The 26,827-nt window shown below is 46.3% G+C and overlaps 3 protein-coding genes across 3 annotated transcripts in view; 1 reads left to right on the forward strand and 2 right to left on the reverse strand.

The window, feature by feature from the left end:
- Positions 1 to 26,827, reverse strand: part of myo15ab (myosin XVAb) — a gene marked incomplete at both ends in the record, with an annotated part of 122,408 nt that continues 95,581 nt past the window's right edge. The window contains 20 exons of the mRNA XM_080758870.1: positions 1 to 102; positions 329 to 469; positions 1,786 to 1,919; positions 3,074 to 3,207; positions 4,148 to 4,281; positions 6,516 to 6,676; positions 7,210 to 7,306; positions 7,430 to 7,507; positions 7,729 to 7,823; positions 8,705 to 8,835; positions 9,445 to 9,527; positions 9,839 to 9,912; positions 10,397 to 10,469; positions 11,496 to 11,559; positions 12,828 to 12,955; positions 14,588 to 14,793; positions 16,017 to 16,091; positions 16,348 to 16,459; positions 17,124 to 17,265; positions 26,514 to 26,632. Coding sequence (XP_080614996.1) covers positions 1 to 102; positions 329 to 469; positions 1,786 to 1,919; positions 3,074 to 3,207; positions 4,148 to 4,281; positions 6,516 to 6,676; positions 7,210 to 7,306; positions 7,430 to 7,507; positions 7,729 to 7,823; positions 8,705 to 8,835; positions 9,445 to 9,527; positions 9,839 to 9,912; positions 10,397 to 10,469; positions 11,496 to 11,559; positions 12,828 to 12,955; positions 14,588 to 14,793; positions 16,017 to 16,091; positions 16,348 to 16,459; positions 17,124 to 17,265; positions 26,514 to 26,632 — 2,283 coding nt within the window. The remainder of the gene's footprint in view (positions 103 to 328; positions 470 to 1,785; positions 1,920 to 3,073; positions 3,208 to 4,147; positions 4,282 to 6,515; positions 6,677 to 7,209; positions 7,307 to 7,429; positions 7,508 to 7,728; positions 7,824 to 8,704; positions 8,836 to 9,444; positions 9,528 to 9,838; positions 9,913 to 10,396; positions 10,470 to 11,495; positions 11,560 to 12,827; positions 12,956 to 14,587; positions 14,794 to 16,016; positions 16,092 to 16,347; positions 16,460 to 17,123; positions 17,266 to 26,513; positions 26,633 to 26,827) is intronic.
- Positions 19,566 to 21,290, reverse strand: LOC308313360 (DNA-(apurinic or apyrimidinic site) endonuclease 2-like; the record flags this gene model as incomplete). Its single annotated transcript, XM_080760460.1, has 1 exon — positions 19,566 to 21,290. The coding sequence occupies one exon, from the start codon at positions 21,288 to 21,290 to the stop codon at positions 19,566 to 19,568; it is 1,725 nt and encodes a 574-aa protein (XP_080616586.1).
- LOC308313361 (plasma membrane calcium-transporting ATPase 1-like) lies at positions 21,817 to 25,320 on the forward strand (the record flags this gene model as incomplete). The annotated part of the gene is made up of 1 exon (XM_080760461.1): positions 21,817 to 25,320. One exon carries the CDS (start codon positions 21,817 to 21,819, stop codon positions 25,318 to 25,320), a length of 3,504 nt encoding a protein of 1,167 aa, XP_080616587.1.

The raw sequence follows: 26,827 nt of genomic DNA on the forward strand, positions 1-26,827 counted from the left end.
CTACAACATGGTGATCTCACTGGGAGGCAGGGTCAGTCTCTTCTCTCTGGCCGACATCATGTTCTCCACGTGCATGGCAATGACTCGACACAACTCCAAACCCTGCACGCACGCACGCACGCACGCACGCACGCACGCATGCACGCACGCACGCACGCGCACACACACGCACACACACACACACACACACACACACACACACACACGAATGAATGAATGAATGAATAAAGAAAACAGCCACAGGATAGTTCAGCCAAAATGCTAATCATGAAAGTCATTAGAATTGTGCTTGTGTGCTTTTGTGTGCGTGCGACCATGCGTGCATTACCTGCTCTAGTTGCAGTTGAACGACCCTCTGCGTGGTGACGTCTCCCAGAGTGAGGTCCACGTAGGGGTAGCTGGAGCCAGCCGAGGGCCTCTGGGTGCGGCTGGACTGCACCTCCGCCAGGGGGATCAGTGCCATCACCTCCTGCACTCACAGCACCAGCAGGACATTTCAGTTGACCGTCCATCCACAATTATGATGAACGGTTTAATCCTTCTCAAACCCTTTCATGCCGAGGACCCCCAAAATGATGTGTATATACTGTACCACACCAATGATTTTAAAATGTATAAACAATTCATTCATATGAATACAAATTGCATTTCTGTTTTGTAAAGAACAAAAGAGCCGATAAGACAACTAATTTAAATATACACGGAAAACAATGACTGACCAATAAACAAAAATTAATAATGTATGGCAAAAATTGTCTGTATATCATTCAATAACTTTATACTATATTATATTAATAATACAAATAAAAATAATCTAGTGGGCGTGTAGATCATGCGATTATGTCATAATTGTGAGTTGTGACAGTTTATATACTTGTTCCAGATCAGCATTTGGCCTTATTGGCCTTAGAGTGTCTATTTTGAGATTACAGAGTGCCCTGGCTGCCTGGCACTCAGCATCAAGGATTTGGCAGGGATTGCATCACTGCAACATACTAGCGTAGTGTCCAGGGGGTGTACTTGTACATCAAGTTGCCTGAAACAGGAGACTTCTGAGCTATAACACTTAGTTTATACTATTTTATATGGGTGGTCCCAACAGGTGTTATGGAATTTACATCATGCAGTGATATGCAATATTAATATTGTACATAGTTTTTACGTATTTGAGTATATTTATTTGTCAGACTACAGACTAGATATTTGCCTCTTTGACTGCTTGAACTGCAATATTAGTTATACCGTGTTATGTCGTGTCAATAATTCAACAGGTCACAGCCAGATTAAGGCAGCGTGTGTCATATTTCCACTAGAGGCCAAATGTCAGCCACAATGCTTGGCCTGTCTAGGTGTCGCTAGTTGACGGCAATAGCAGAGGGGAAGTATGGAAACATAGTGATCTGAGTATGATATCTAGATGGGTCAAGCTGACCAGTTGCTGGACACTTGTGTGTCACTGGTCACTAAAGGTCTGTGATTTAAATCTGGGACTGGACATACTAGAACACCAACATGATTTAAATGAAGAGGGGAATGAGACTGGACATACTAGAACAGTGGTTCCCAAACCTTTTAGCTCAAGACCCAAAATTGATATTAGAGAATTAGAGACGTTTGCCCGGGACCCAAAATAGTGAAAATAGCAGATCTACATGCTCACAGCGTGTCGCTTCGCGCCTCATTGTGAGCTGGTAGAAAGCGAAAGCGTGATCAACGTACACGATGGACAGCTGATGGACAGTGTGTGTGTGTGTGTGTGTGTGACAGCATGCAGTGTTTCCTCACGTGCGTGTCCTTGTGCAGGAAGTGCAGGCCGTTCTGGTTGACAGAGAGGATGGAGGGGGCGTAGTAGGTGGTGGAGCTGCTGCTGTGGATGTAGAAGAAGGAGGAGCCAAACATGGGGAACGCACTGACCAGACCTACACACGCACGTGCATGCGCGCGCACACCACACACACACACACACACACACACACACACGCACACACACACACGCACACACACACACACACACACACACACACACACACACACACACACACACACACACACACACGCACAGGCAGACGCCCAAACAAACAAGTTATTACTATACCTACTACTATTACTATACCGTGAGGACATTAACACTTTAGGACAGCAATTTTATCAAGCTCACGTTGTAACCTTTTGGCTATGACCACAAGCTATAGTTGGTAGGTTTGTCCATACTTTCCTAAGGTCTGTTATGGATTATGTGTGTGTGTTAAAAAAAACCCGATTTGAATCATGTGGATCTCGGTCTTCATGTGCCATGAGATGTGGCCAGCTAGCCTGTGACGTCACGTCAGTCATCTATCATCTATGACTCACACAAATACAAAATCTATATCAAATGGGGATGGCCTGTAATGCAATACAAACCGGCGGTCTTTTCTTTATTGTTGCTTTTTTCAAAGATTCTTTTGGGGGGGCTTTTATGCCTTTCTTGATAGGACAGTATTCTGACAGGAGGAATGACACACAGCAAAGGTCGTCGGGACCGGGATTCAAACAAGCAACACACTGTCTCTCTACGCCAGCCGTCCGCAGGCTCGGATTAACAATGGAACTTAGTGGGGCTTAAGCCCCACGGCCTGCAGCTTGCAGGGCCCTGTGCGACGAGAGACAAATGGTAGGTACAGCAGTGGCTTCCGTCGAAGCCATATTCATAGGTCACTGATTGGAATGTAACGTCAACACAGGAACCTCAGCTAGTGTTTTTGGTCGTCCAACAGTTTCTTAACCACTATAGGTGGGAGCCTGGAAGGAGACTCAAAAATAGAAGATCCAGTCGGGGAGCAGTGCTGGCGGTGGCCACGTGCGCGGTGGTGCGCTGAACGCACACACGTTCATTCACTGGGCGCACAAACGCAAAAAGTGTCATTCTTGATTGAGTTACGTGCGCGCGAATCACATGCACGCGGGCGAAGTGCGCGTTGCATGGGGCCTTTTGATTTGGTGTAGCACCACCAGGGCTTTAGGGGTTGATCCGTCACTGGCCGTTCAGGGCCAAACCGAAGTGAAAAAAGAAGGTTGTGTGAGGGGGACCTACCCAGGAACTGTGCTCTAGCCTGGTGAGGGCTCAGGGTCTGCACCTGCTGCATGTGCTGTGTCACCATGTTGGCCCACTGCTGTGGGGGCTGCTTCTTGAACAGAGGCGGGGAGATGTACTCTGACAGCTCATGGCTGGAGGGGTGGGAAAAGATCAATATAAATCCAGAGGTTTAAGAAGGTTATTAAAGTTAACCTTTTGTTTCTTTAAACATTCTTTATATTCTTTACGTTACATGTTTTTCAATTTCTTCCATATAGGTTTTTATTCCAAACAAAAACAAAACAACAAATAACATTACATACTGTATCAATTGGTACGTAAAAGATAAAGGTGACTTTAGTCAATCAATCATTACCTCTACAAAATCAGGTCGCAAAGGCATTACATATATATTAATTACATATTCAACCTAATTAGACCAAAACTTAATGAACTCCTCCTTCTGCAGCCGGAGAGAAAGTGATCTGTTCCATAATATAGATTAGATATCATTTACTATATCTATCCATTTCTTATGGTGGGGGCCTCGAGAAGTAACCAGGTCCATACAAAGACTTTTCTAGAGGTATCAGAACACCAAATAGGTATTCATCAGATCTCCCTGTCTGGAAATGTAAATGTCCAAAAAATAATGCAGTAAACTCTTCTGAAATCCCAAATTTGCCAGCAGATGTCACTGTTGAGGCCTGTTTGCCTGTTTCCAGAAAACCTAACAGCACAGAAAATCTACTGAATATTCAGGTTGTATTATTGAGGTCAAAATTTTTAAAAGAAAAACAAATTAAATAAATGAAAATGAATGTCATGAAACCTTTAAGACCACAAGATGGACTCCTTAGGTGCAATAGTGTCATCATAAATACGTGTCATACATATTCTGAAGAACACCTGGAGAGTTGACATTTAGTAATTGATCAAAATAAGAATATTATAATGGTGTGTAAAAACTAATTCTACAATTTTCCACGGACAAGATCAAGTATTTTGCCACAGACACATTTGTCCACATATTGCTGACCCCTGGTCCCAGCACTGAACCCAGGTCGGTCTAATGGTGAACACAACACTCACATGCTGGGGTTGAAGGCGATGTCTTTGGCTCGGTGCTGCAGGGCGGCTAGCTTGGAGATCTGGTGGAAGCGCTTATCACTCACCTCCCCTCGGGGGAGAACATTCAGGAGGCCCTTACGGTAGTCAGGGAGGATCTGGGTGTACACACAGACACACGCACGCACGCACGCACACACGCACGCACACACGCACACGCACACACACACACACACACACACACACACACACACACACACACACACACACACACACACACACACACACACACACACACACACACACACACACACACACACACACACACACACACACACGCTGTTGTTTATGTGGAGTCTCTGATTAATTCCATTCATTCATCAATTCTTTTTTTTTTTTCAGCGTAATCTTTGGATTCTGGATTCACCGTTTTACAAACTAAAACGCTCCGTGAGTAAAAGACACCAGTGGGTAGGTAAATAAGATATTTTTTCAAGGTGAACTACTCCATGAATAAAATATGCTCTTGCTCAGCAGTATCCACTTTATTCAAATTATTGTGAAACAGAGGAAAATATTTAATGATATTAATACTTTTACTCCAGTATTTTTTTTTAATTCCAGACTCTTACTTGCAACAGAGTATTTTCTACATTGCAGTATTGATACTTTTGCTTAGGTACAAAACATGAGTACTTTTTCCACCTGTGACTGCTGACTTTCCTCACATGAATCAGGGAGATAAAAAACCCATTGCAATAGATGTAGCAAGTGTGACATCTAGTGGCCGAATGTTGTCTGTTGCATCTTTAACACAGCAGATTGTATTTGACTGTAGCTGAGTGTGAGGAGGATGTACCTACTAAACCAGGGGTTCTCAATGTTTTTGTCTGGGGACCCCCGGAAGTGCTTTGGCCTTGTCTCGTGACCCCCGCCCTGTCCCCCTCCCCACCCCCAATACAAATTGACCGCTACAATAACCTTACTGTAATAATGGAGAAAATACATCACAAATAAATACTGAAACCAGATAATTTATCATTAAGGAAAGTTTATGCATGTACTCTGCATGTGTACTATCATGTAAACTCATCATTTCAATTTTCAAGCCATTCAGTTGGAAAATAAATGAAAACGTTTTTATTCATTTATTTTAATAATCTGGGGACGCCCCAACATAATTTGCCGACCCCCTGAGAGGTCGCAACCCCCAGTGCATTGTGTACCTGGTTGAAGTGCACTGTGTACCTGGTTGAAGTGCATTGTGTACCTGGTTGAAGTGCATTGTGTACCTGGTTGAAGTGCATTGTGTACCTGGTTGAAGTGCATTGTGTACCTGGTTGAAGTGCATTGTGTACCTGGTTGAAGTGCATTGTGTACCTGGTTGAAGTGCATTGTGCACCTGGTTGAAGTGCATTGTGTACCTGGTTGAAGTGCATTGTGCACCTGGTTGAAGTGCATTGTGTACCTGGTTGAAGTGCATTGTGTACCTGGTTGAAGTGCACTGTGTACCTGGTTGAAGTGCATTGTGCACCTGGTTGAAGTGCATTGTGTACCTGGTTGAAGTGAATTGTGTACCTGGTTGAAGTGCATTGTGTACCTGGTTGAAGTGCATTGTGTACCTGGTTGAAGTGCATTGTGTACCTGGTTGAAGTGCATTGTGTACCTGGTTGAAGTGCATTGTGTACCTGGTTGAAGTGCATTGTGTACCTGGTTGAAGTGCATTGTGTACCTGGTTGAAGTGCATTGTGTACCTGTTTGAAGTGCATTGTGTACCTGGTTGAAGTGCATTGTGTACCTGTTTGAAGTGCATTGTGTACCTGGTTGAAGTGCATTGTGTACCTGGTTGAAGTGCATTGTGTACCTGGTTGAAGTGCATTGTGTACCTGGTTGAAGTGCATTGTGTACCTGTTTGAAGTGCATTGTGTACCTGGTTGAAGTGCATTGTGTACCTGGTTGAAGTGCATTGTGTACCTGGTTGAAGTGCATTGTGTACCTGGTTGAAGTGCATTGTGTACCTGGTTGAAGTGCATTGTGTACCTGTTTGAAGTGCATTGTGTACCTGGTTGAAGTGCATTGTGTACCTGGTTGAAGTGCATTGTGTACCTGGTTGAAGTGTATTGTGTACCTGGTTGAAGTGCATTGTGTACCTGGTTGAAGTGCATTGTGTACCTGGTTGAAGTGCATTGTGTACCTGTTTGAAGTGCATTGTGTACCTGGTTGAAGTGCATTGTGTACCTGGTTGAAGTGCATTGTGTACCTGGTTGAAGTGCATTGTGTACCTGGTTGAAGTGCATTGTGTACCTGGTTGAAGTGCATTGTGTACCTGGTTGAAGTGCATTGTGTACCTGGTTGAAGTGCATTGTGTACCTGGTTGAAGTGCATTGTGTACCTGGTTGAAGTGCATTGCGACACAGAGCTCGTTGTCGAACTTGAGCACCTGGTTCCAGACGACCCTGCGGAACCAGAAGCTGTAGGTGCTGTCCAGCTCCTCCCCCTCCGTAGCGATGTCCAGGATGTACTCGTTCTTGTTCAGCGGACGCACATTCTGACCTGGACGGACACATTATTATTATTATATTATTATTATAGGGCAACTTAAAAGTACAAACAATTTTTTTGTTGCATGATAAAAAATAAAAAATAGTATAAAACTACAACTCGTTGAAACTTGTATTGTGGGGTTTACAAAACTGACGAATAGAGAACATTTCCTTAGTTTTAGTTTGAACAAATCAGGCAACAAAGTCTTATGCACACCTGAAAGGCTCAGAGACGGGTGTGTAGGCAGGGCTCAAAGTATTCAAAAGATTGCACATGAAGTGCACAAAGACCCGCACACCGTCTGCACTTGCAATATGAACACTTTGCATTGTTTGAAAAGTGAATTAATTAAAACTAAAATGAAATAAAAACGAATAACAAATGCAAACCTTGGGACAGAATTAATGCGCAAACCACACGGGAACAGTCAAACGTGTGATGATCTTTGCACTTTCCAGTGTTTTGGAGCTTGTGTGTGTATGTGTTTTACTGCATTTATTGAAAGACCACTATGTAGACGAAACATGTATGAAGAGAATGACCTCTGTTGGTGACCAGAAAGATAGTGTATTCGTCCATGGCCTCCAGTTTCTGTGTGCTCATCTCGTAACACAGCTCCTCGATCACGTCCAGAGCAACCTGAACAGCAGGACAACATTTTAAATGTAGGAGTTTAATTAACACTCATAATGAGTGATTTCATTTAGAGTAAGCAAGGTGAGCAGTAAACAGCATGAACAAGCACTATCCGTATGGACTTACGGAACAGGTTTTGACTTTCAGGTGACGCTCGATGCCTCCAGGGAAGAGGAACAGCTGTCGCTTGGAGCTCCGTCCTGCCTGGAGAGAAACACACAGACGCACACGCACACGCACACGCACACACGCACACACGCACACACACACACACACACACACACACACACACACACACACACACACACACACACACACAATGGGGATGTGTCCTCCAGGTGCCAGTTACAAATAGGAAAGCCTAAACATTTTGATTAGTAAGATATAAAAGACGTTATTGTACTGGGAATGGCATTATTACTCACCAGCATAGCCTGCAGTTCCATGCTGTTGGGAGGGACGGTGCGGCCGCCATATTGGAAGGTTTTCTTCAGGTTTTGCTCACATGCTTTCGCGATCCCTGCACACACAGACATCACAAGTAAGTGACACATCACATTGTCGGGGCGGAAACCTCGTTATGTTACTGTTCAGGATTTCAAATAAAAAAACAGCAAAAGTAAGAGCTCAAAACGAGTGTACAGGGTTTGATGAGGTCAGATAAACATATGGAATGTCAGAACAGGTCAGCACCATATATATATCTAAGGGTGGTAGCGGGGACATTCTCTTGAGTGTACAGGGTTTGATGAGGGCCGGGCATTCATTTTCAGGCCTGTTTTCACCGACTGCCGGGTGCGTCTGCACTAATAACTTTGGGGCATATGGAATGTCAGAACAGGTTCTGACATATATCCATATATGGAGATCTAAGGGGTTATTGATGACAACTAAAGGGCAGCACTCTGTGGATTCGTCCAGCCTCGACATTTCTAACATAAAAATCACACCCGTGTGAAGTGAGGGGCGCTAATATATTAAAGTCTAACTCATGTTGAAGCCATGTCAACGCCATTAACGATAAAGAGACAATATGACGTAAATGGCACATTATGACGTAAAGTTTCCCTTCATTGTTTACAAAACAAACATTAAACCTGTGTATAGGAGGGGCTAGCACCCCTCAAAAACATTAGGGTAGCCTAAACAAAATGTCCGGGTTCACAATGGGGCTCCATGGGCTGGCAAGTAGACTAATTGCGACAGCAGCTCGCATTTACTATGACATCAGGGATCTCCATCACTGATGATGTCACGTGATGTCACGGGACCTGGGCACCATATATGGGGGGCTTTCCCCATGTATGGGGATTTTGAGTGAGTACACTGACGGACAAAAACGTACGATGTCACAGTGAATGCGACCTGCGGTCTAGAGTAAGTGTACTAATGGGTTCCTACCCTGATAGAGAGCTCCACCTCCACGGAAGGCCTGGGCCAGGAACTTCATCAGATAGGGCTTCAGGACCTCCGTACAGCGATGGAAGGCTGTCAGGATGTACAGCAGCCTCCAGCCCCGCTGGCAGCTGTCCCTGCACAACACAACATACAATTACGAGTTACAATTTAATCCAGAGGTAAATTAAATTTACACGGTCATGTAAAAACTCTGCACACTGTAACTTTGTAAAGCTCCCAGTCAAGGCTCCACTATAAAATAACGCTTCGACACAGTCTTCATAAGTAGTAAATATACAATGTAATACATCAAATGCATAGATAGTAATCTAGGTCTAGATAGGTAAACCAAGAACCTATCATCATTCTAAACAAATCAAATCTATAATCTGTACAAAAGTATACAAACTATAGGATGACAGGTCTACAATACAAATTATGTGGCCTCTGTCCACATAACATACAATATCAATACCGATTTGATTTATATTGCAATTCTTAATTACATTGCAATTAGATTTTTTACAATTTATTGCCAAGTTACTTAAAACAATTCTAAACCATATAGAACATAAAATGTTCAATCTTACACTTCCATGTACAGTGTGTGTGTGTGTGTGTGTGTGTGTGTGTGTGTGTGTGTGTGTGTGTGTGTGTGTGTGTGTGTGTGTGTGCATGCGTGCGTGCGTTTATGTACTGTATGTATTGTATGTATGACATGTTATAATGCGTGTTAAACTTACGGCTTGGAGCTGGTGTTGGCGGTGAGCTGTTTGAGGAGCTGGCAATACGCTTCATCTTTCATCAGGCTGAACTCTCCTGTTAGCTGGGAACAAACACAGGCATGTGTTACAGACAGTATAAGACATTAATGCTAAAAATATAACACAAAAAATGTCCTGGCAACTTTTTCCATTGTGGACCACACTATCCCCCCCCACCCCTGAAGTTTGAGTTTGAGTGTGTGTGTGTGTGCGTACGTGCGTGCGTACATGCGTGCGTGCGTGCATGTGTGCGTGCGTGCGACGTGCGTGCGTGCCAGACTGAAGTGAATGTTGGCTGTGAATAAGTGAATAAGTTCATGTGCATGTGTTGCCTATATTCTGTTCATTTAGGGCTTTTATTTTATTGTATTACCTTCAGAAAGGTGCTGATGACTTCCTGGTCTGTCTGTCCCTTTATAGGATGGTCACCCATGAAGCGCATCGCCGCTGAGCACATGAAGCACACACATTTATTGAAGGATACATTTCTGTTGCAATTCATCAGATGTTTAGACGCATAGGAACAACACAATTACAATTTACAATTTATGGCATGGCAGAGCGACTTAAAGTAAGCAAGCACAACACATGGTAATACATCAAATGCATAGAAATAGTCTTCTAGGATCATGAGCAATCTAAGAACCTAACAAACCATCTCATTCAACACTTTTCATGTTTTTAAAAAAACGCACAAATGTGAGTTTGTGATTTATAGATCACTGTTTCTTAAAGAGGGGTGTTCTGGGGACCGTGAGGAGACCAAATGAACCATTTCCCACGCTATAACTCACAAATGGAACCACAAGGATCCATTTGGTTCAATTTTAATAATACCAGAGTTAAATAAACACTGAGGAATGTACTGCCGTACAGATAACAACATAAAACACATGAATGGAGGAGAGAGACACAGGTGACAACAACGTACACAGGAAGAGATCTGCCGCCACTCTGTTAATGGCTTGGTCGTGGAACTCGATGAGAGACTCAGTCAGAGGCGTCTGCAAACGACAACAAGGACAAAACCCCCAACAAACCATATGAATGTACATCAACTCATGGATGTGAGTAATAATTCATAATGGATCTCACAACACTAGGTGCACAAAAGGTTGCCTCATGTTATTCTGACAGGGCGCCGGGAACCTCATAATACCCGTTGTCAACTTGTCATAGCACCCGTTTTAACTATCTGTCTGTGTCCCACATGGAGATCTCTGTATCTGTCTGTCTGCCTGTGTGTGTGTGTGTGTGTGTGTGTGTGTGTGTGTGTGTGTGTGTGTGTGTGTGTGTGTGTGTGTGTGTGTGTGTGTGTGTGAAGAGTGCAAACTGACTGTGAAAAGTGGACTGGTTAAGTAATCAATTGGCAGGTGTATGGTTGCCATGGCAAACAATTGGCTGAGGCAGAGGCTGGAAATTGGTGAGGTGAGGGGATTTAGGCTGATTAGGCCCACTGGCAGAGCCTGACCAGAAATAATATTTACAGTGTAAAGAATGATCATGTACACAAATAAAAAATAGGTTAAGTTAGGAGCTAGATAATAATGAGTGCACAAAAAGATACATCTGCACACTGGTCTGGATATATTCATATTTGAACTGACGTACCTGGAATTGTATAGTTTGACTTGGTTACACAGATTATTGTGAAAATAGCCGATCTACAAGGCATTGTGAGCTTGTAGATCGGCTATTATCACAATGTTTGCCTCTTTCTGTGGTAACAAATATTTGACAATTTGGCCAATGTTTGTTATGTTGTTTAACAAAGAATGTTTCTATAGTATAGATTGTTGTTTCACATACAGTAGTAGGCTAGTATTTACAAAGGTCTCAAAAGTCCTTACATTGCCTTTAGAAATGTACAGATACCCTGTATACCCTTACACTGTACACAGTATGTTGGTTTGTTTACTGTTGAGTGAGAGAACAATGTCACACATTAAGCTAATCTTGGGGACCCCCTCAAAAACCTCCCTGGGGTTCCCGACCCACAGATGAGATAGTAGACAGGGATGGTACGGCACCTTGGAGAACTTGATCATTTCAGATGGATCTCTGAAGGTCTTGCCCTTGCTCTTCAATGAATCCCTGAGACACAAAGAAAACAGGACGAGTTTTACAACAACATAGTGCACAACTGCAGCAAAGTGCAGGATCCAACTGTGTGCGTGGCGTGCGTGTATTACTATATTTGTGAGGAACAAAATGTTCCCACAACCGAAGTCGAAATTTGGAAGACCATTTTCCTGGTTTATGGTGAAAAGAAAGAGTTGGGGAGTTAAAGCTTATAATTAGGAAAAGATTCGGGTTGGGGTTAGAGTTAGCATGTAGGGGTGAGGGGTGGAATTATGGCTGATTTATATTTGGCATGGTGCCCCAAATTGTAAAATTCTGGGCACACAACATTGCGCTTGAGCTTGTTTTTGGTGCATGACACCAGCACACAATAAGTATAACTCACACACTGTGGGCCCAATTCATCAAGCAATTTACACTCATATTTTGAGCCTACAGAGATTTCCGACCAGAATTCTGGTGTGGGATCCATCATTATTTTTTGACTGTGACTTTGAGCGCATATACTACGCCCATTCTCAAGTCAAGTCCGAGGCTTGACTTATCAGGGATAAAAGCTTGCGTAAATGTATTTAGCATGCTTTAGTCTTCATGCTGAATCAATTAATAGTCACAAACCTCAAATAGAATATGTAGTATATGTGCCCAACATTGGTCAACAACACATACAAAGAATTATAGCCTATATATATACTGTATATACTGTATATAGCCAAAAGCGATGTATTTCGCAGCTTGCGCTTGCGTGCATATTCTATGGTTCACATGACGGTCTGACAGACAGACAGTCATGTTTCAGTAGGGCTAATTATATCATCAATAGTTACAGACTGTAACTTTGCAAAGGGCTAATTATATCAAATAAAATAAAAATAAAATGTACTATCATTAATAAATGCAGGTGCATTATAAGTGAGTGTATACTTTATAACATTCAGTCAGTTCATCAATTGCGAGATACTCGCTTGCCAAAATAAGGTTGGAGATCCGTGCCTTTAGCAGGTTATGATATGATATATGACGTTTTTCTCCCTGAGGTTAGATATTTCCTGTTGCCTTATATGGCGTAAGAATGAGCTACACCCGCGATAGGCACAAATTAATTCATAGTACGACATGGCGACGAATGGCGCGTGAGATTTGGGCGTACCGAACATATACCCTCCTTTAGTCACTTTATTTACACCTGGGTGTTATTCTATTTCCTTAGTGAATCTGTGTGTGTACGTGTCTATGTGTGTGCATGTGTGCGTGCGTGCGTGCGTGTGTGCGTTTCTCACCCCTTTCCATTGGTTCCCTGTCTGAAGTACTTCTTGGCGAACTCCATCATGTCATACTTGGTGTCCTGTAGAAAGGTTTCGTCCACCTCTCCGTCACCCAGAGTGTCGAAGCCGTCCAGAGAGACTCTCTGCATGCAGCGACGAAGTTCAATCAACAAACATCCTCACAACGCAATGGAAATGTGTGTGTGTGTGTGTGTGTGTGTGCGTGCGTGCGTGCGTGCGTGCGTGCGTGCGTGCGTGCGTGCGTGCGTGCGTGCGTGCGTGCGTGCGTGCGTGCGTGTGTGTGTGTGCGCGCGTGTGTGTGTGTTTACAGATGTGACATTCCAAAGTTTAGAGACACTACCTACCATTGGCACTTCGGTGGGACATTGTCAAAGCATTACCACAGAAAATAGGGACAAGTGTGAAATGGTGCCCGGTGTGAATGGGCTTTATGCACACAGAATAACTCTTCGTACTTCTTCCGGGCAAGGAAGCTTTGAGAAGGAAAGGAAATGGTCACGTGACTGGGCTGCGCCATGACACTTTCACGGGAGCCAACTCACACCGGAAGTTCAATGAATACATGGCAGTGAATGGAGTCGGCTGGACCAGCTCATAACAAACATTATTTATGAACAATTGAGACCTTTGTCATATAATCGGTTCAGAAAAGAAGAAGACATATCACAGGTCAGGGGCGTCATGTTTCAATAATGATTGTGAGTGCTCAAAGTCCCGAACAAAAGCCACCTTATTAGCATTTGAATGCCCAAGTTGGATCGGCCCAACACCTCTTGCCCTTAATACGTGGGTGCATATTGGCTTATTATTTTAACCGTGGGTGTTTCAGCTACCAGGCACCCCCGGAGTCTCCGCGGCTGTCACAGGTTGTTTTCTAATCACTTGCTTTTCGATGTGCACATAGTATATAAATATAGTTTTATTTGAGGATCTAAACAGCAGCAGGTACCGTTTCTGGCTCGGAGGTATCGCGAGATTTGACTGACAGACGGTGGGAATTCTCGCGATACTTGGTACGTTCAGAAAAGTGCTTTGTGCTCTTTACCATGCCTCTATAAAATTACACAGTGTACAGCAACACAGCAGACAATAATGTGTTACATTATCTTATGTTATCTCCCAGAAGCGATAACTTTACATTACAAAAGGTCTAGTCATTCAGAAATAGTGTTTGTTCATGAGCTGGTCAGTGACTCTGCCAAACTTCCGGGTGTAGTTTGGCTCCTATGAAAGCCTCCATGAAAGTGTCATGGCACAGCCCAGTCACGTGACCATTTCCTTTCCTTCTCAAAGCTTCCTTGCTTCCGGGGCCTTTCCTTACTTCCTTCACAGGTGTTACCGATGATACAAATTAAGGCTCCTGTTCCATTTAGTGTACAGTGGTTCTCAAACGTTTTCATTTCAAGGACCCCCATAACTCGTAAGGGTCCATTTGGAGTTATGGGCGTCCTTGAAATGGACCCATAAGGGTGTACTATTTGTACACTCTCAGAGTCAAGGACTCAAGGACACTTTGAGACCCATTGGTGTAGCAAAGTGTTTCCAGTGATCCAACATGCACAATGGGGGTTATGGGGGTCCTTGAAATGTGTTACCAACAATGGTACTAATGAAGGCATTAGGTATCACCTAGAAAGTAGGGAAGTTCTTCCCAAAATGGTGTGTATGCATAGAGCCCATTGGCCTGGGGGGAGAAAAATACTTTACTGGGAAACAGGAGAATTAAATGAAGAGGTCAGAGTTCACGTGTGTACCTCTATAGTCTGGTCTATCTCGTGTGCTCCCATGGGGAAACCCACGGCCGCGGCCACCGCCGATGACACAGCCACTTGCCCTGCCCCTGGGCGGGGCTCGGACGTGCGGTCCAGCGGCAGGGACAGGAAGTCGGGGGCGGCTACGGGACGGACGCAGTCCACCGGGAACGCCCCGGCGCGGCCACACACCGCGCCAAACTTCCATCCTGACACACACGCACACACACACACACACACACACACAACAAAACATGGCCCCCTGATGCATTAGATTAAGGACAATATCAGAAAGTCACCACCAGAACCAGGGATGAGTCAAAGATGCTTAAAATGAGTTTATATAGGGTTAATATCAGTGGTTTTAAGGAGTCTGATAAAATGAATGTCAAGTATATATTATAAAAATATAAAAGAAGCAACTAAACACGTTCAGATCCGAACCTCGGATGGATGACCAAAACTACGGACTGCAATCCTATTTTAAATGGGACTCCATGGGATGCGCGCACGTTTCTTGGTGCTGGGGGTAGGCCTATATGCAAGGCGTAGCCTAGTTAGTGTTCAAAGTAGATTTTCAGTGAAAACATTTCATATTGATAAAGTACATTAATTCCGACAAAGGCAGACAATGGTTGGATTTCAATTGATGGAACACTCTGTCAAAGGCATCAAATGTGAAAAAAACACACAGAAGCCAGAGTATGACCCCATCTGTCTTAATGCATACAGAATCATGCAGTAGACAAATTATGTTGAAAGGAAGACGATCAAAGCAAGGACATTACAATACAAAATTAAAGCGTGGGCATAAGTCTGCCATTTGGATAAATTTCTCAGTTGTTATTGACAAAGATGGAAACAAATTTGTTTTATAGTTGCTACAAAAAGTTCAAAGAGAAATCACTTCTTCTTGTTAACAAGATACAACGGAGTAATGAGAAGCACTTTGATATGGAGATTCGGGCATAATAGACTTGTTGTTGGTCTGTCTGTCTGTCTGTCTGTCTGTCTGTCTGTCTGTCTGTCTGTCTGTCTGTCTGTCTGTCTGTCTGTCTGTCTGTCTGTCTGTCTGTCTGTCTGTCTGTCTGTCGATTATTGTGTAATTTGTTTGTATGTGTAAACTTGAAACATATAGACCTATAACAAGGTCTATTTCCCCTTAATCTTTATCCTTTTAGTGTTCTTCTACAAAAGAAAACGTACAAGTTAGTTACAAGGTTGCATTCTGTCGCGCGTGCCAAGCTGTCATTCTCTTGTTTTATTCATTTCTCAATCTCACCACGGAGTAACCTCGCATCTCGGAGGACAGTCAAGACGGGCAGTGTCGGTAGGCCAATCACAGGCAGGCGGGGCGTTACCATGCCTCAGCCATGCCTATGCTCGGACGCAAAGGAGATTCACGCGGCTTAAACGTTGCTATACGACTCACCGAAGTCTGGAGTATCTCTCTTCAGGTCTTCCAGGAACACCACCTTCTTCCTCACCACACAGCCATAGTTATATCCTGGAATACACACACACACACACACGCATGCACACACACACACACACACACACACACACACACACACACACACACACACAACTTTTCAGCAATCAAATTCAAAAGCATCAAAAGTAGCAGATCTACAAGCTTGAAACAGCAACAGCTACAAAATAGACCTGTTAGTTCCAGCCGTAGACTCAAGAATGAAAGTTAACGCTGACTATTTCAGTGTGTGTGATGTCATCGGTGTGTGCACCGTGGTGACCTCTCTCACCTTTCTCCAGGCCGTCCATGACCTGCAGCCTGATGATGTCACCTTTGTGGAAGGTGAGCAGCGAGCGATCGTCTGTCACAAAGTTACGCTCCGCTATCACGTAGTCAGAGTCCTGGGAAACAGAGCCGGGGACACACAAATACAACATTGTAACCCTGTAACCAAGACCATGACGGGTGCAGTACGTAGTTCAGACAAGTCATTGGTCCGACGAATGACAACCCACCTCATCTCCTAACCTAACCACAACCGCAAGCACGGGAGCAGACACTATAGTCCGACATGCGGATGAATGTCGGACTAATGCCCTGCCTGAAAAGCGTCCACCTCCCGACCATGACAAATTGTTTGACTGTTTGAGAACCTCTGGCTTAAGAAACAGACGTGTACATGAAGTGTACAGTATGTCATGACTGAAAGAATAAGGTTTGCGTATATATACAAAGTGGCCAAAATGAGTTCTCAGACGGTGGCCGGCCGGGATGTCCCTTAGACATGATAGGGTGAGAAGCTCAGTCACTCGAGAGAGAGAGAGAGACTCGGAGTAGAGCGGGTGCAGTCCTTAGTTTAGACAGTTTTTGGTTTAGACTAGTCATTGGTTAGACCAGTCATTAGTCCTACAACTACAACCTATCTCAAACCCTCACCCTGGCCTAAACCTAACCACCCATGGGGCAGCACACCTAAACCTAACCTTAACCCATGTCTAACCAATGACTAGTCTAACCTAAGCATGCCGCCGCTCCGGTTGAAGATGGGCGGACGTGTGAACGTACCTTCTTGATCTCATTGATGAAGGTGTCGATGATGTGCTTGACCTGCGGAGCCTTGGCCGAGAACAGGATGAGCTTCTCATTGGTCAGGTTGAACTCCAGCATGTTCTCCGATGGGATGGTCACAAACAGGATGTCAGCGTAACTATGGAAACACAATGAATGGGAGGGAGCAACTATCAGGAAGAAGGCACAACTAAGCATACCGTACGGGCAGGAACGTCTTATTTCCATATTTTACCTTTTGGTGGTTTTTCGTAACTTCGTGCCCTACTTGATCATACTTACAGCATCACAAGTAGCAGATATACAAGCTTGAAACGTGGTGCGAAGAGATGCGTTTTGAGCTTGTAGATCTAGCACTACGGCTACTATACGGCTTGTACGATCTGCTACGTTTTTTATTCTTTCATTTGAATCCTGATGAAAATCACAGTATTGGACATTTGAGTTCTCTACCCGACAGAGATGAGCTATCAAAAGGATATATCAAGTGGATCAAAATGGATTTGAAAGTTTAAGTAGACGCAACAAGAGCACGGGACAAATGCAAGTATAGGGAACAATGCAAGTTAGGAATGCATTCCTCATTAAGCAATACCTTGTCAGAGAGTCCCCGTTGTACATGTCTGTCTGTCTGTCTGTCTGTCTGTCTGTCCCTTTTATGTCCATATATGGAGATCCCTTATCTTTCTGTCCCTTTTATGCCCATGGCATAAAAAAGAGCGAAGGCAAAGACATACACAGAGGCCTCCGTATATGGGCGAGAAGGGGACACAGATGCACTATGACCCTCGTCAGTCCCTCGTGTGTCCCTTTTATGCCCATACATGGAGATCTGTGTCTGTCCGCCTGTGCTCTTTCATGCCCATATACGTATATGGAGACCTCACTCTGACTCAGAAATAACCATTAACAAAACCGATACGTCAAATGCGGGAAGCGAACGCAGCTATACACCAAATATGGAGTGTGTTGCATCAATCACAAACAAATCACTCTGCTCCATATATGGGCACAACAGCGGGACAGACACACAGACAGACATGATCTGCTAGGTCTCATAGTAAGTGCTCACTGCGTTCGCAATCAAGATGTCCAGGGCCACAGATTTGACCACTATGCCCATATATGGTCTGACAGGAAATATATCTCCATATATGAGCAAATTGGTCACATCTGTGGTGCAACCTATAGTATTTCAAATAGGGCTTACCGGTAAGTGGTTCATTAATAATGTAGCCTTTTAGTCCACCTGCTGGAATATGAACCCTGGCATTTTGAGTACCGTAACGTTTTATGTTAGAAATGTTGAGTATGGGTCCCCAACATCTAGAAACGGCGCGGATGCTAACTTGCATATGTTGAGCAATTTTTCATAATTGCCATAATATGTGACCATATACCATTAGCAACCTATATAAGGCAAAATATTTCAAATTTTCATCATGCTTTAAGTATCATGTGATTTGTAAAACTAGGGGGTTTTCTTGATGCTGAATCCATTCCAAGCATTAGTTTTGCACAAAAAACACTCCTTGGGCTAAAAACGGGTCAGCACATTTGGGCAAGTGGCTATGGCCGTGTTAGCATCTGGTAGTTTCTACATGCTGGGGACCTATACTCAACATTCTAACAGAAAAACTTTAGGGTACTCAAAATTCCCAAGTTCACATTGGGCTATATGGGCTGGCGAATAGACTTTACTTTCCAGAAATGACAGATACGGAGACGTCCATATGGGCAGAAAGGGGACATAGATGGGTAATCTGACAAAGCCCTCGGATTGGCGGTGTGATGTAGGTGTGAGGGCTTCATAACGGCCCAAAACTCTAGTACCGTATAAGGGGATTTTTCAGATTTATTGATATTTTATGGACAACGGGCCGAATCGACCGACTTTCCACTTGGCACATACTTCACTTGGCTCCTCGGAGATACGCGTGCCAAGTTTGAAGTCAATCAGTCAGACGGTTCTACCGAGCAATCTTTGTTCCTACTCTCACCTATGGTCATGAAGTGTGAAAGAATAAGGTCGCGAATACAAGCGGCCAAAATGAGTTTTCTTCGACGGGCTGGCATGTCCCTTAGAGATAGGGTGAGTTCAGTCACACGAGAGAGAGAGACTTGCTGCTCCTTCGCCTGGAAAGTAGCCAGCTGAGGTGGTTCGGGCATCTGGTTAGGATGCCTCTCGGGCGCCTCCCTAGGGAGGTCCTCGACGCACGTCCCACTGGGAGGAGACCCCGGGGCAGACCAAGGCGCAGTTGGAGGAAACACATCGACTCACTGGCCTTGGAACGTCTCGGAATCCCCCAGGAGGAACTCAGTAATGTTGCTCTGGAGAGGGAAGTCTGGAGCACTCTGGTGGAGCTGTTGCCCCCGCAACCCGACTACGGATAAGCGGTTGAAGATGGATGGATGGATGGACACGGAGGGACGGAATAGTCATGGTTGTCCCTTGCTGCCGACCCACCTGAAAAAGTTACATCGAGCCTCTGGATTGGAGGCGTGGCCCTGAGGACGGGCACACACAAAGAACCGCCTGCCCATGTTAGGCCCCTCCCTCTTTACCGTACGGAGGACGCACGGCTCCCCGTGGACCTTACAGGACGGCGGCGGCGGGGGCCCGCGAAACATTGATTTCCAGAACGTCGGCGACGTAGACGTCGTGGGACCGCCGGTGGTCAAACACTCTATTGTTGTCTTTGTCCCCGTTAGTTTGCCACTCTCCTTTCCTGTGCTGCCGTCGGGTGCCGAACGCGGAGACGTGTCACCACAGGCATGAGATGCAACGTTGGCGTCCTCGCCCGTGATTGAGGGGACCCTCCGCTGATCAGTGTGCAGGAATGTTGGGGAGTTTCGTGAAGAGCTCACTCGATGACTGGCAGTGACGTTGGTGGGCTTGGGTTTAAAGAAGGCGAAGAGGCTGCCCTGATGTGGCTTTGCAAGAGGCTTTGTCGCTTTGCCTTTCTTTCCCTTTGGGATGACGGACTCCACCGCAAATGTTCTTCTCTTTCCGTTAAGGCTCCCCGCTGCTCCGAGCGGGTTCATGTTCTCTCTCCTCCTCCTCTTCTCGGCCTCTTGTGATCCGGGCAACGGGTCACTAATGGCCTCAGTTTTAGCCGATTGTCGGTCCACCTTTGTCAGAAAGCGAAAGAGCTTTTGCTGTTTTCCTGCAAACTCTGGTAGGTGTCGAGTGCAGAGGGGAGGGGTCTGGGAGCTGGGAAGAAGCGTGCAGCTGAGCTCCCCCCAGACCGGACAGTGGTCCGAACCCTCCACCTCAGGCATGATGTCTGCCGCCACAAGCTGCTCCGTGGCCAGTGAGCGGTCAGCAAATATATAGTCGATGCGAGTGCCATAGTTGGTCTGCCGCGCTCCAGTGAGCGTGCACCAGTGAGTGAAAGCGTCAGAGCGAGCTGGGTGGAAATGACGAAACGTGTCCGCAAATTTTCCACCTTGGCTCGAATCTGATGAAGTCTCCTCCGACTCTTCCTCCTCCACTCTTATGTTTTGTTTACTCTCATGGTGTAAAAAGCCATTCAGCCATTTTCTCCCAGGGTTCTCTTCAAAACCGCCAGTGTCGTCGGGGTCACAGTGGTCTATCGGTCGGTGGGCTACGTTCAGATCTCCTGACACAATGACGTGGCTTCCAGACTTCAGTAAAGCTTCGGCACGACACTGAAGCAACTTGTAGAAACGCATTTTGAAATGTTTTCGCTCTGGCTTTTCGGGGTTGCCTCGCGGGCAGTACACGTTAACTACAGTAAGCGTTTGTGTTTGGTTTTGATATGCGGTTCTGTGCTGTGTGACCATGGCTCGTCCTTCGTTGTCCAAGAGCCGCAGCTCCTCTGCGAAGAACTCCTGATGGTCACCATAGCAGCCGACAGAGCCTTCACGGTTGGTCAGTGAGCCGCTGAGACCCTCTTCAGCGGCGAAGGGCGTGGCGACGTCCTTACAGTACGTAGCCACTCCCGCATAGCCGCTGCGTCCGCGACTGAAGCTGAAATAGGAGCTGTATCCATCAACAATGGCACTTCTTTCGTCCAGTAGGTCTCTTGTCACCTTGGTCTCCTGTAAGCAGACAATGTCTGCATCCAGTGAATCGAGAGCTTGTTTAATTCCTCCTTTAAACGTCCTGATGCCGTTTATGTTCCAAGTGACAATCTTCATTTCGCACCTAAATGTTATTGCATTAATCTATCCCAGTCTCGCTACTGGGCATCCGCATGCACCTGTGTATATGAAGGGCCTTCAACTGTTTATGGGAACTATACCATCATGGTTGCTCTCTCACAGATTGAAGCTTTTCACCAGGAAGATGTTTCTTCCCACTAACACTTAGCCAAAGTGATGTATCTGTATAGTTGGCTACACCACCATGACATGGCGGTAGACAATGGCAAACAACTCATACAATACTAAAGGTCTGTGCCTGTTACCCCTGTTGGCAAATATGATGTCTAAATATGGACATCCTCCACCACACCACGGTGACATCATGGGAAAATGCCCAAATATGGATTTCTACAACACGATGCTCACATCACAGAACAAATTGTATAAAATGAACACTCTCAGCAGTCTATTATTCACACTGCTTTCCCTGAGGTGAGCAGGTGTTTAGTGCTCTGAGATGATTTAGTTCATTGCTATCAACAATTGATTCATTGACACATTCTTTGCGAAGAACCTCGCGATGGAGGCCAGCCATGCCGGAGGAGAGTTCGGCTGCACACTCCCAGAGCTGCGCTCTCTCATGGAGCTCCGAGGTGCCGAGGCTCTGAGCAAAGTCAAGGAAGCATACGGGGACATTTACGAAGTCTGCAACCGGTTGAAGACGTCACCCACGGATGGTCTTAGTGGGCAGCCCGCAGACATCGAGAAGAGGAAAAAGGTGTTCGGGCGGAATCTAATAACGCCGAAGAAGCCAAAAACCTTTTCCCGATTATTGTGGGAAGCACTTCAAGATGCAACTCTGATTATCCTCGAGGTGGCAGCCATAATCTCATTAGGACTTTCTTTTTACGTTCCTCCAAATTCCAATGCAGCATATTGTGGAATCGCAGCTGGTGGCGTAGAGGATGATGGTGAGTCAGTGGCGGGCTGGATCGAGGGCACAGCCATCCTCCTATCCGTCGTCTTTGTGGTGTTTGTGACCGCTTTCGTCGACTGGAGGAAAGAGAGACAGTTCCGGGGGCTCCAGAGCCGCATAGAACGAGAGCAGAAATGCACTGTCGTCCGTCACGGACATGTCCTCCAGATCCCCGTTGCTGAGATAGTGGTTGGTGACATTGCGCACGCTAAATACGGTGACCTCTTACCTGCCGATGGCATCCTCATCCAGGGGAATGATCTAAAGATAGACGAGAGCTCTCTCACTGGGGAGTCGGACCATGTCAAGAAAACCCAGGACAAGGATCCCTTCCTGCTGTCAGGAACCCATGTGATGGAGGGCTCAGGGAGGATGGTGGTCACTGCCGTTGGGGTCAACTCACAGAGTGGAATCATCTTTACCTTGCTTGGATGTGCTGGTGCCGAGGATGACAATGAAGAGAAGCAGAAAAAGAAGAAAAAGAACAAGAAATGGGACGGATCACTGGAAAACCACAAGAAAGACACCCAGAATGGTTCTTCTATGATGACGCTGCATCTGAACGTTGATGAAGGGGCTGACACCGAGGACAAGAAGAAAGCCAACCTGCCAAAGAAGGAGAAGTCAATTCTCCAGGGCAAGTTGACCAAACTAGCTGTCCAGATTGGCAAAACAGGTCTGTTCATGTCAACCATCACTGTCGTCATCTTGTTTTTGCGTTTTTTGGTGGACAGCTTCGGTATCCAGGGCTTACCCTGGCTGACGGAGTGCACACCGATCTATTTCCAGCTCTTTGTCAAGTTCCTCATCATCGGTGTGACTGTTTTGGTGGTGGCTGTGCCAGAGGGTTTGCCTCTAGCTGTCACCCTCTCCCTTGCATACTCTGTCAAGAAAATGATGAGGGACAACAATTTGGTACGTCACCTGGATGCGTGTGAAACCATGGGCAATGCCACTGCCATCTGTTCTGACAAGACGGGCACACTCACCATGAACCGCATGACCGTGGTGCAGGTCTACATTGCAGAGGAACACCACAAGAACATCCCCGAACCTGAGAACATTCCCACCTCCACCTCGGAACTCCTGGCCCAGGGAATTGCGGTCAACTGCGCCTACACTTCCAAGATTATGGCTCCAGAAAAGCAAGGTGGTCTGCCGCGGCAGGTGGGTAACAAGACCGAATGTGCGTTGCTGGGCTTTGCCACCAACCTAGAGCTTCACTACCAGGCGATCCGCAATGAGATCCCAGAGGAGAAGCTGTACAAGGTATACACGTTCAACTCTGCGCGCAAATCGATGAGCACAGTTCTGAAGAAGGCTGATGGCAGCTATCGCATGTTCAGCAAGGGAGCCTCAGAGATCCTGCTCAAGAAGTGCTCCACGATCCTGACTGCCAGTGGGGAGTCCAAGGTGTTACAGCCGCGAGACAGAGGCGACATTGTGGAGAACGTGATCGAGCCCATGGCCTCGGAGGGCCTGAGGACCATCTGCATGGCATACAGGGACTTTCCTGCCTCAGAGGGCGAGCCCAACTGGGACAACGAGAAAGACATACTGACTGGACTCACTTGCATCTGTGTCGTTGGCATTGAAGACCCTGTCCGACCAGAGGTCCCTGACGCCATCAAGAAGTGCCAGTCGGCGGGCATCACGGTACGGATGGTCACGGGAGACAACATCAACACGGCCCGAGCCATCGCCATCAAATGCGGCATTCTGGAGCCTGGTGGTGACTTCCTGTGTTTGGAGGGTAACGACTTCAACCGGAGGATACGTAACAAGAGTGGCGAGATTGAGCAGCATCTCATAGACAAAATCTGGCCCAAGCTACGAGTACTGGCGCGTTCCTCACCTACGGACAAGCACACTTTAGTCAAAGGGATCATCGACAGCACAGCATTGGAACAGCGGCAGGTGGTGGCAGTAACGGGCGACGGCACAAACGACGCGCCCGCCTTGAAGAAAGCCGACGTCGGGTTCGCCATGGGCTTGGCCGGCACCGACGTCGCCAAAGAGGCCTCCGACATCATCCTGATCGACGACAACTTCTCCAGCATCGTCAAGGCCGTCATGTGGGGCCGAAATGTCTACGACAGCATCTCCAAGTTCCTCCAGTTTCAGCTGACGGTGAATGTGGTCGCCGTCATCGTGGCCTTCACCGGGGCCTGCATCACGCAGGACTCTCCGCTGAAAGCGGTCCAGATGCTGTGGGTCAACCTGATCATGGACAGCTTGGCGTCCCTGGCCCTGGCCACCGAACCCCCCACGGAGGCCCTGTTGCTGAGGAAGCCCTACGGCCGCGACAAGCCCCTCATCTCCCGTCGGATGATGAAGAACATCCTGGGACAGGCGGCCTACCAGCTCGTCGTCATCTTCACACTGCTCTTCGCCGGCGACACGCTCTTTGACATTAAGAGTGGGAGGGACGCAGCTCTCCACGCCCCGCCCTCGCAGCACTACACCATCGTCTTCAACACCTTCGTCCTGATGCAGCTCTTCAACGAGATCAACGCCCGCAAGATCCACGGCGAGAGGAACGTCTTCGCGGGGATCCTCAGCAACGTGATCTTCTGCGCCATCCTCCTCGGCACCTTCGTCGTCCAGGTGGTCATCGTGCAGTGGGGCGGGGAGCCCTTCAGCTGCGTGGGCCTGTCCGCGGCCCAGTGGCTGTGGTGCACGCTCCTGGGCACGGGGAGTCTGCTGTGGGGCCAGGTGCTCGCCTCCATCCCCACCGGCTCTCTGGGGTTCCTCACCACGGCGGGCCACGGCACCAAGAAGGAGGAGATCCCCGACGAGGAGCTGGAGGACATGGACGACGCGGAGATCGACCACTCGGAGCGAGAGCTCCGCCACGGTCAGGTCCTCTGGTTCAGAGGGCTCACCCGCGTCCGGACCCAGCTCCGGGTGGTGAACGCGTTCCGTACCTACGAGAGGACGGGGACACGTGCGCCACGGACCTCCATCCATGACTTCATGAGCGATCCGGACTTCCGGATAGAAGACTCGGAGCCTCACGTGGACGACATTGGTACTGAGGACGATTTCACCAACACCATGCCCACCAAACCGTCCCCTGTGACTGTTGCTCAGGTTCATGTTGGTTAAAGGGAGTTTAACCAACAATTAGGCAAGGTTTCAGCCCCCAATCATGATGTCACAGGGACATACATAAAGCAAACATAAAAATTCCATAGAATTGGCTGCCAAAAAGCTATGCACTAGGTACACTGTTGATTTTTAGATTTTTTGGACACTTTCCTTCATTGCAGATTCACTGCCATGCACGTTACGGGACATGAATGTAGTGCATGTGTTACAAATATTATAAGTCCATAGACGTGGCATGTTATGTTTAGTGCCCTAAACAAGTCCATAGACTTGGTTGCCATTCGTTTTTCGTTAAACATGCTCAAAACAAACTTGGCTGCCATATGATGTAATGTCAAAAGCCCTTCATTGGAGGTGCTAGCAACCTCAAAAGGTATTTAAAAATAAAACAATGTGTGCACAAGAGATTTGGTGTCATGTGGTTTGAGAGATTAGCTCTCGACACACACACAGTATTTTTCTTCATCTTTGTCCGTAAGACTCCTTTCACCAGCATAAATGACTTATGACTGATTTGTTTTACAGTAGAGTACTGGGGAAAACAGAAGAATAAATGCATAGGAACACTCACAAAAGAAAAATCTAATATATATACACCAGTGGTTCTCAACCTAAGGGGTGGGACCCCGGACGATTTTGGGGGGGTCCCCAGATGGCAGTAAAGTGACAATTTAAGGACCTTTTTAATACCTACAAAAAATAAATGAAACACCATTACTGCATCTATAAAGTAATCAATTATATACTATAATAAAATAATCACACCCCTGTGAAGTGAGGGGTGTTCTTTTCTCTTAACATCATCATGACGTAAAATAGACATTTGCTCAGACACTATATATGGCGTAAAAAATTGTCCATTCATTGGCAATGGGAATGTAATGTTTATGTAGGACAAATTTTGTGCACACACACCAAAAGCTAGATATACTGTAGGAGGGGCTAGCGCCCCTCAAAAACTGGTCAAACATTGGCCACAAGAAAGAGGCTAACATTTCCTCAAAGCAGAGCTTGTAGATATGCTATTTTCACAGTATATGGAACGCTTCAACTCCTACAATTCCGATTGCTTGTCAGGGTGGGGGGGTCCCCAGTGACCGGCCGGCCACAGCCTGAAAAGGTGGAGAACCACTGATATAAAACAGAACAACGTTTACAAATAGGTATGGAAAAGAAGGGCGTATACATACGTGTATGACCGGAGCACTCTGAAGTAGTCTGAGGCTGCAGCGCCGCTCTTGACCGTCTTCAGCAGCTTGATGCCACTGTGAGACACGGACAGGACCTGGACACCTGTCCCCACACTGCCCTGCGCACGCACGCACGCGCACACACACACACACACACACACACACACACACACACACACACACACACACACACACGTACGTAAGTATTACTATGTAATATTTACTCAACGTTTTAGGACAGATTTTCTGTTTGTTGTTGTCGCTATTTCTAACCCTGACTAAACTCTGTGTCTCACACAGAGAAAAGAACTGAC

Source organism: Protomyctophum bolini (assembly GCF_963924005.1).
Source record: "Protomyctophum bolini genome assembly, chromosome: 3".
Taxonomy (NCBI): Eukaryota; Metazoa; Chordata; class Actinopteri; order Myctophiformes; family Myctophidae; genus Protomyctophum; species Protomyctophum bolini.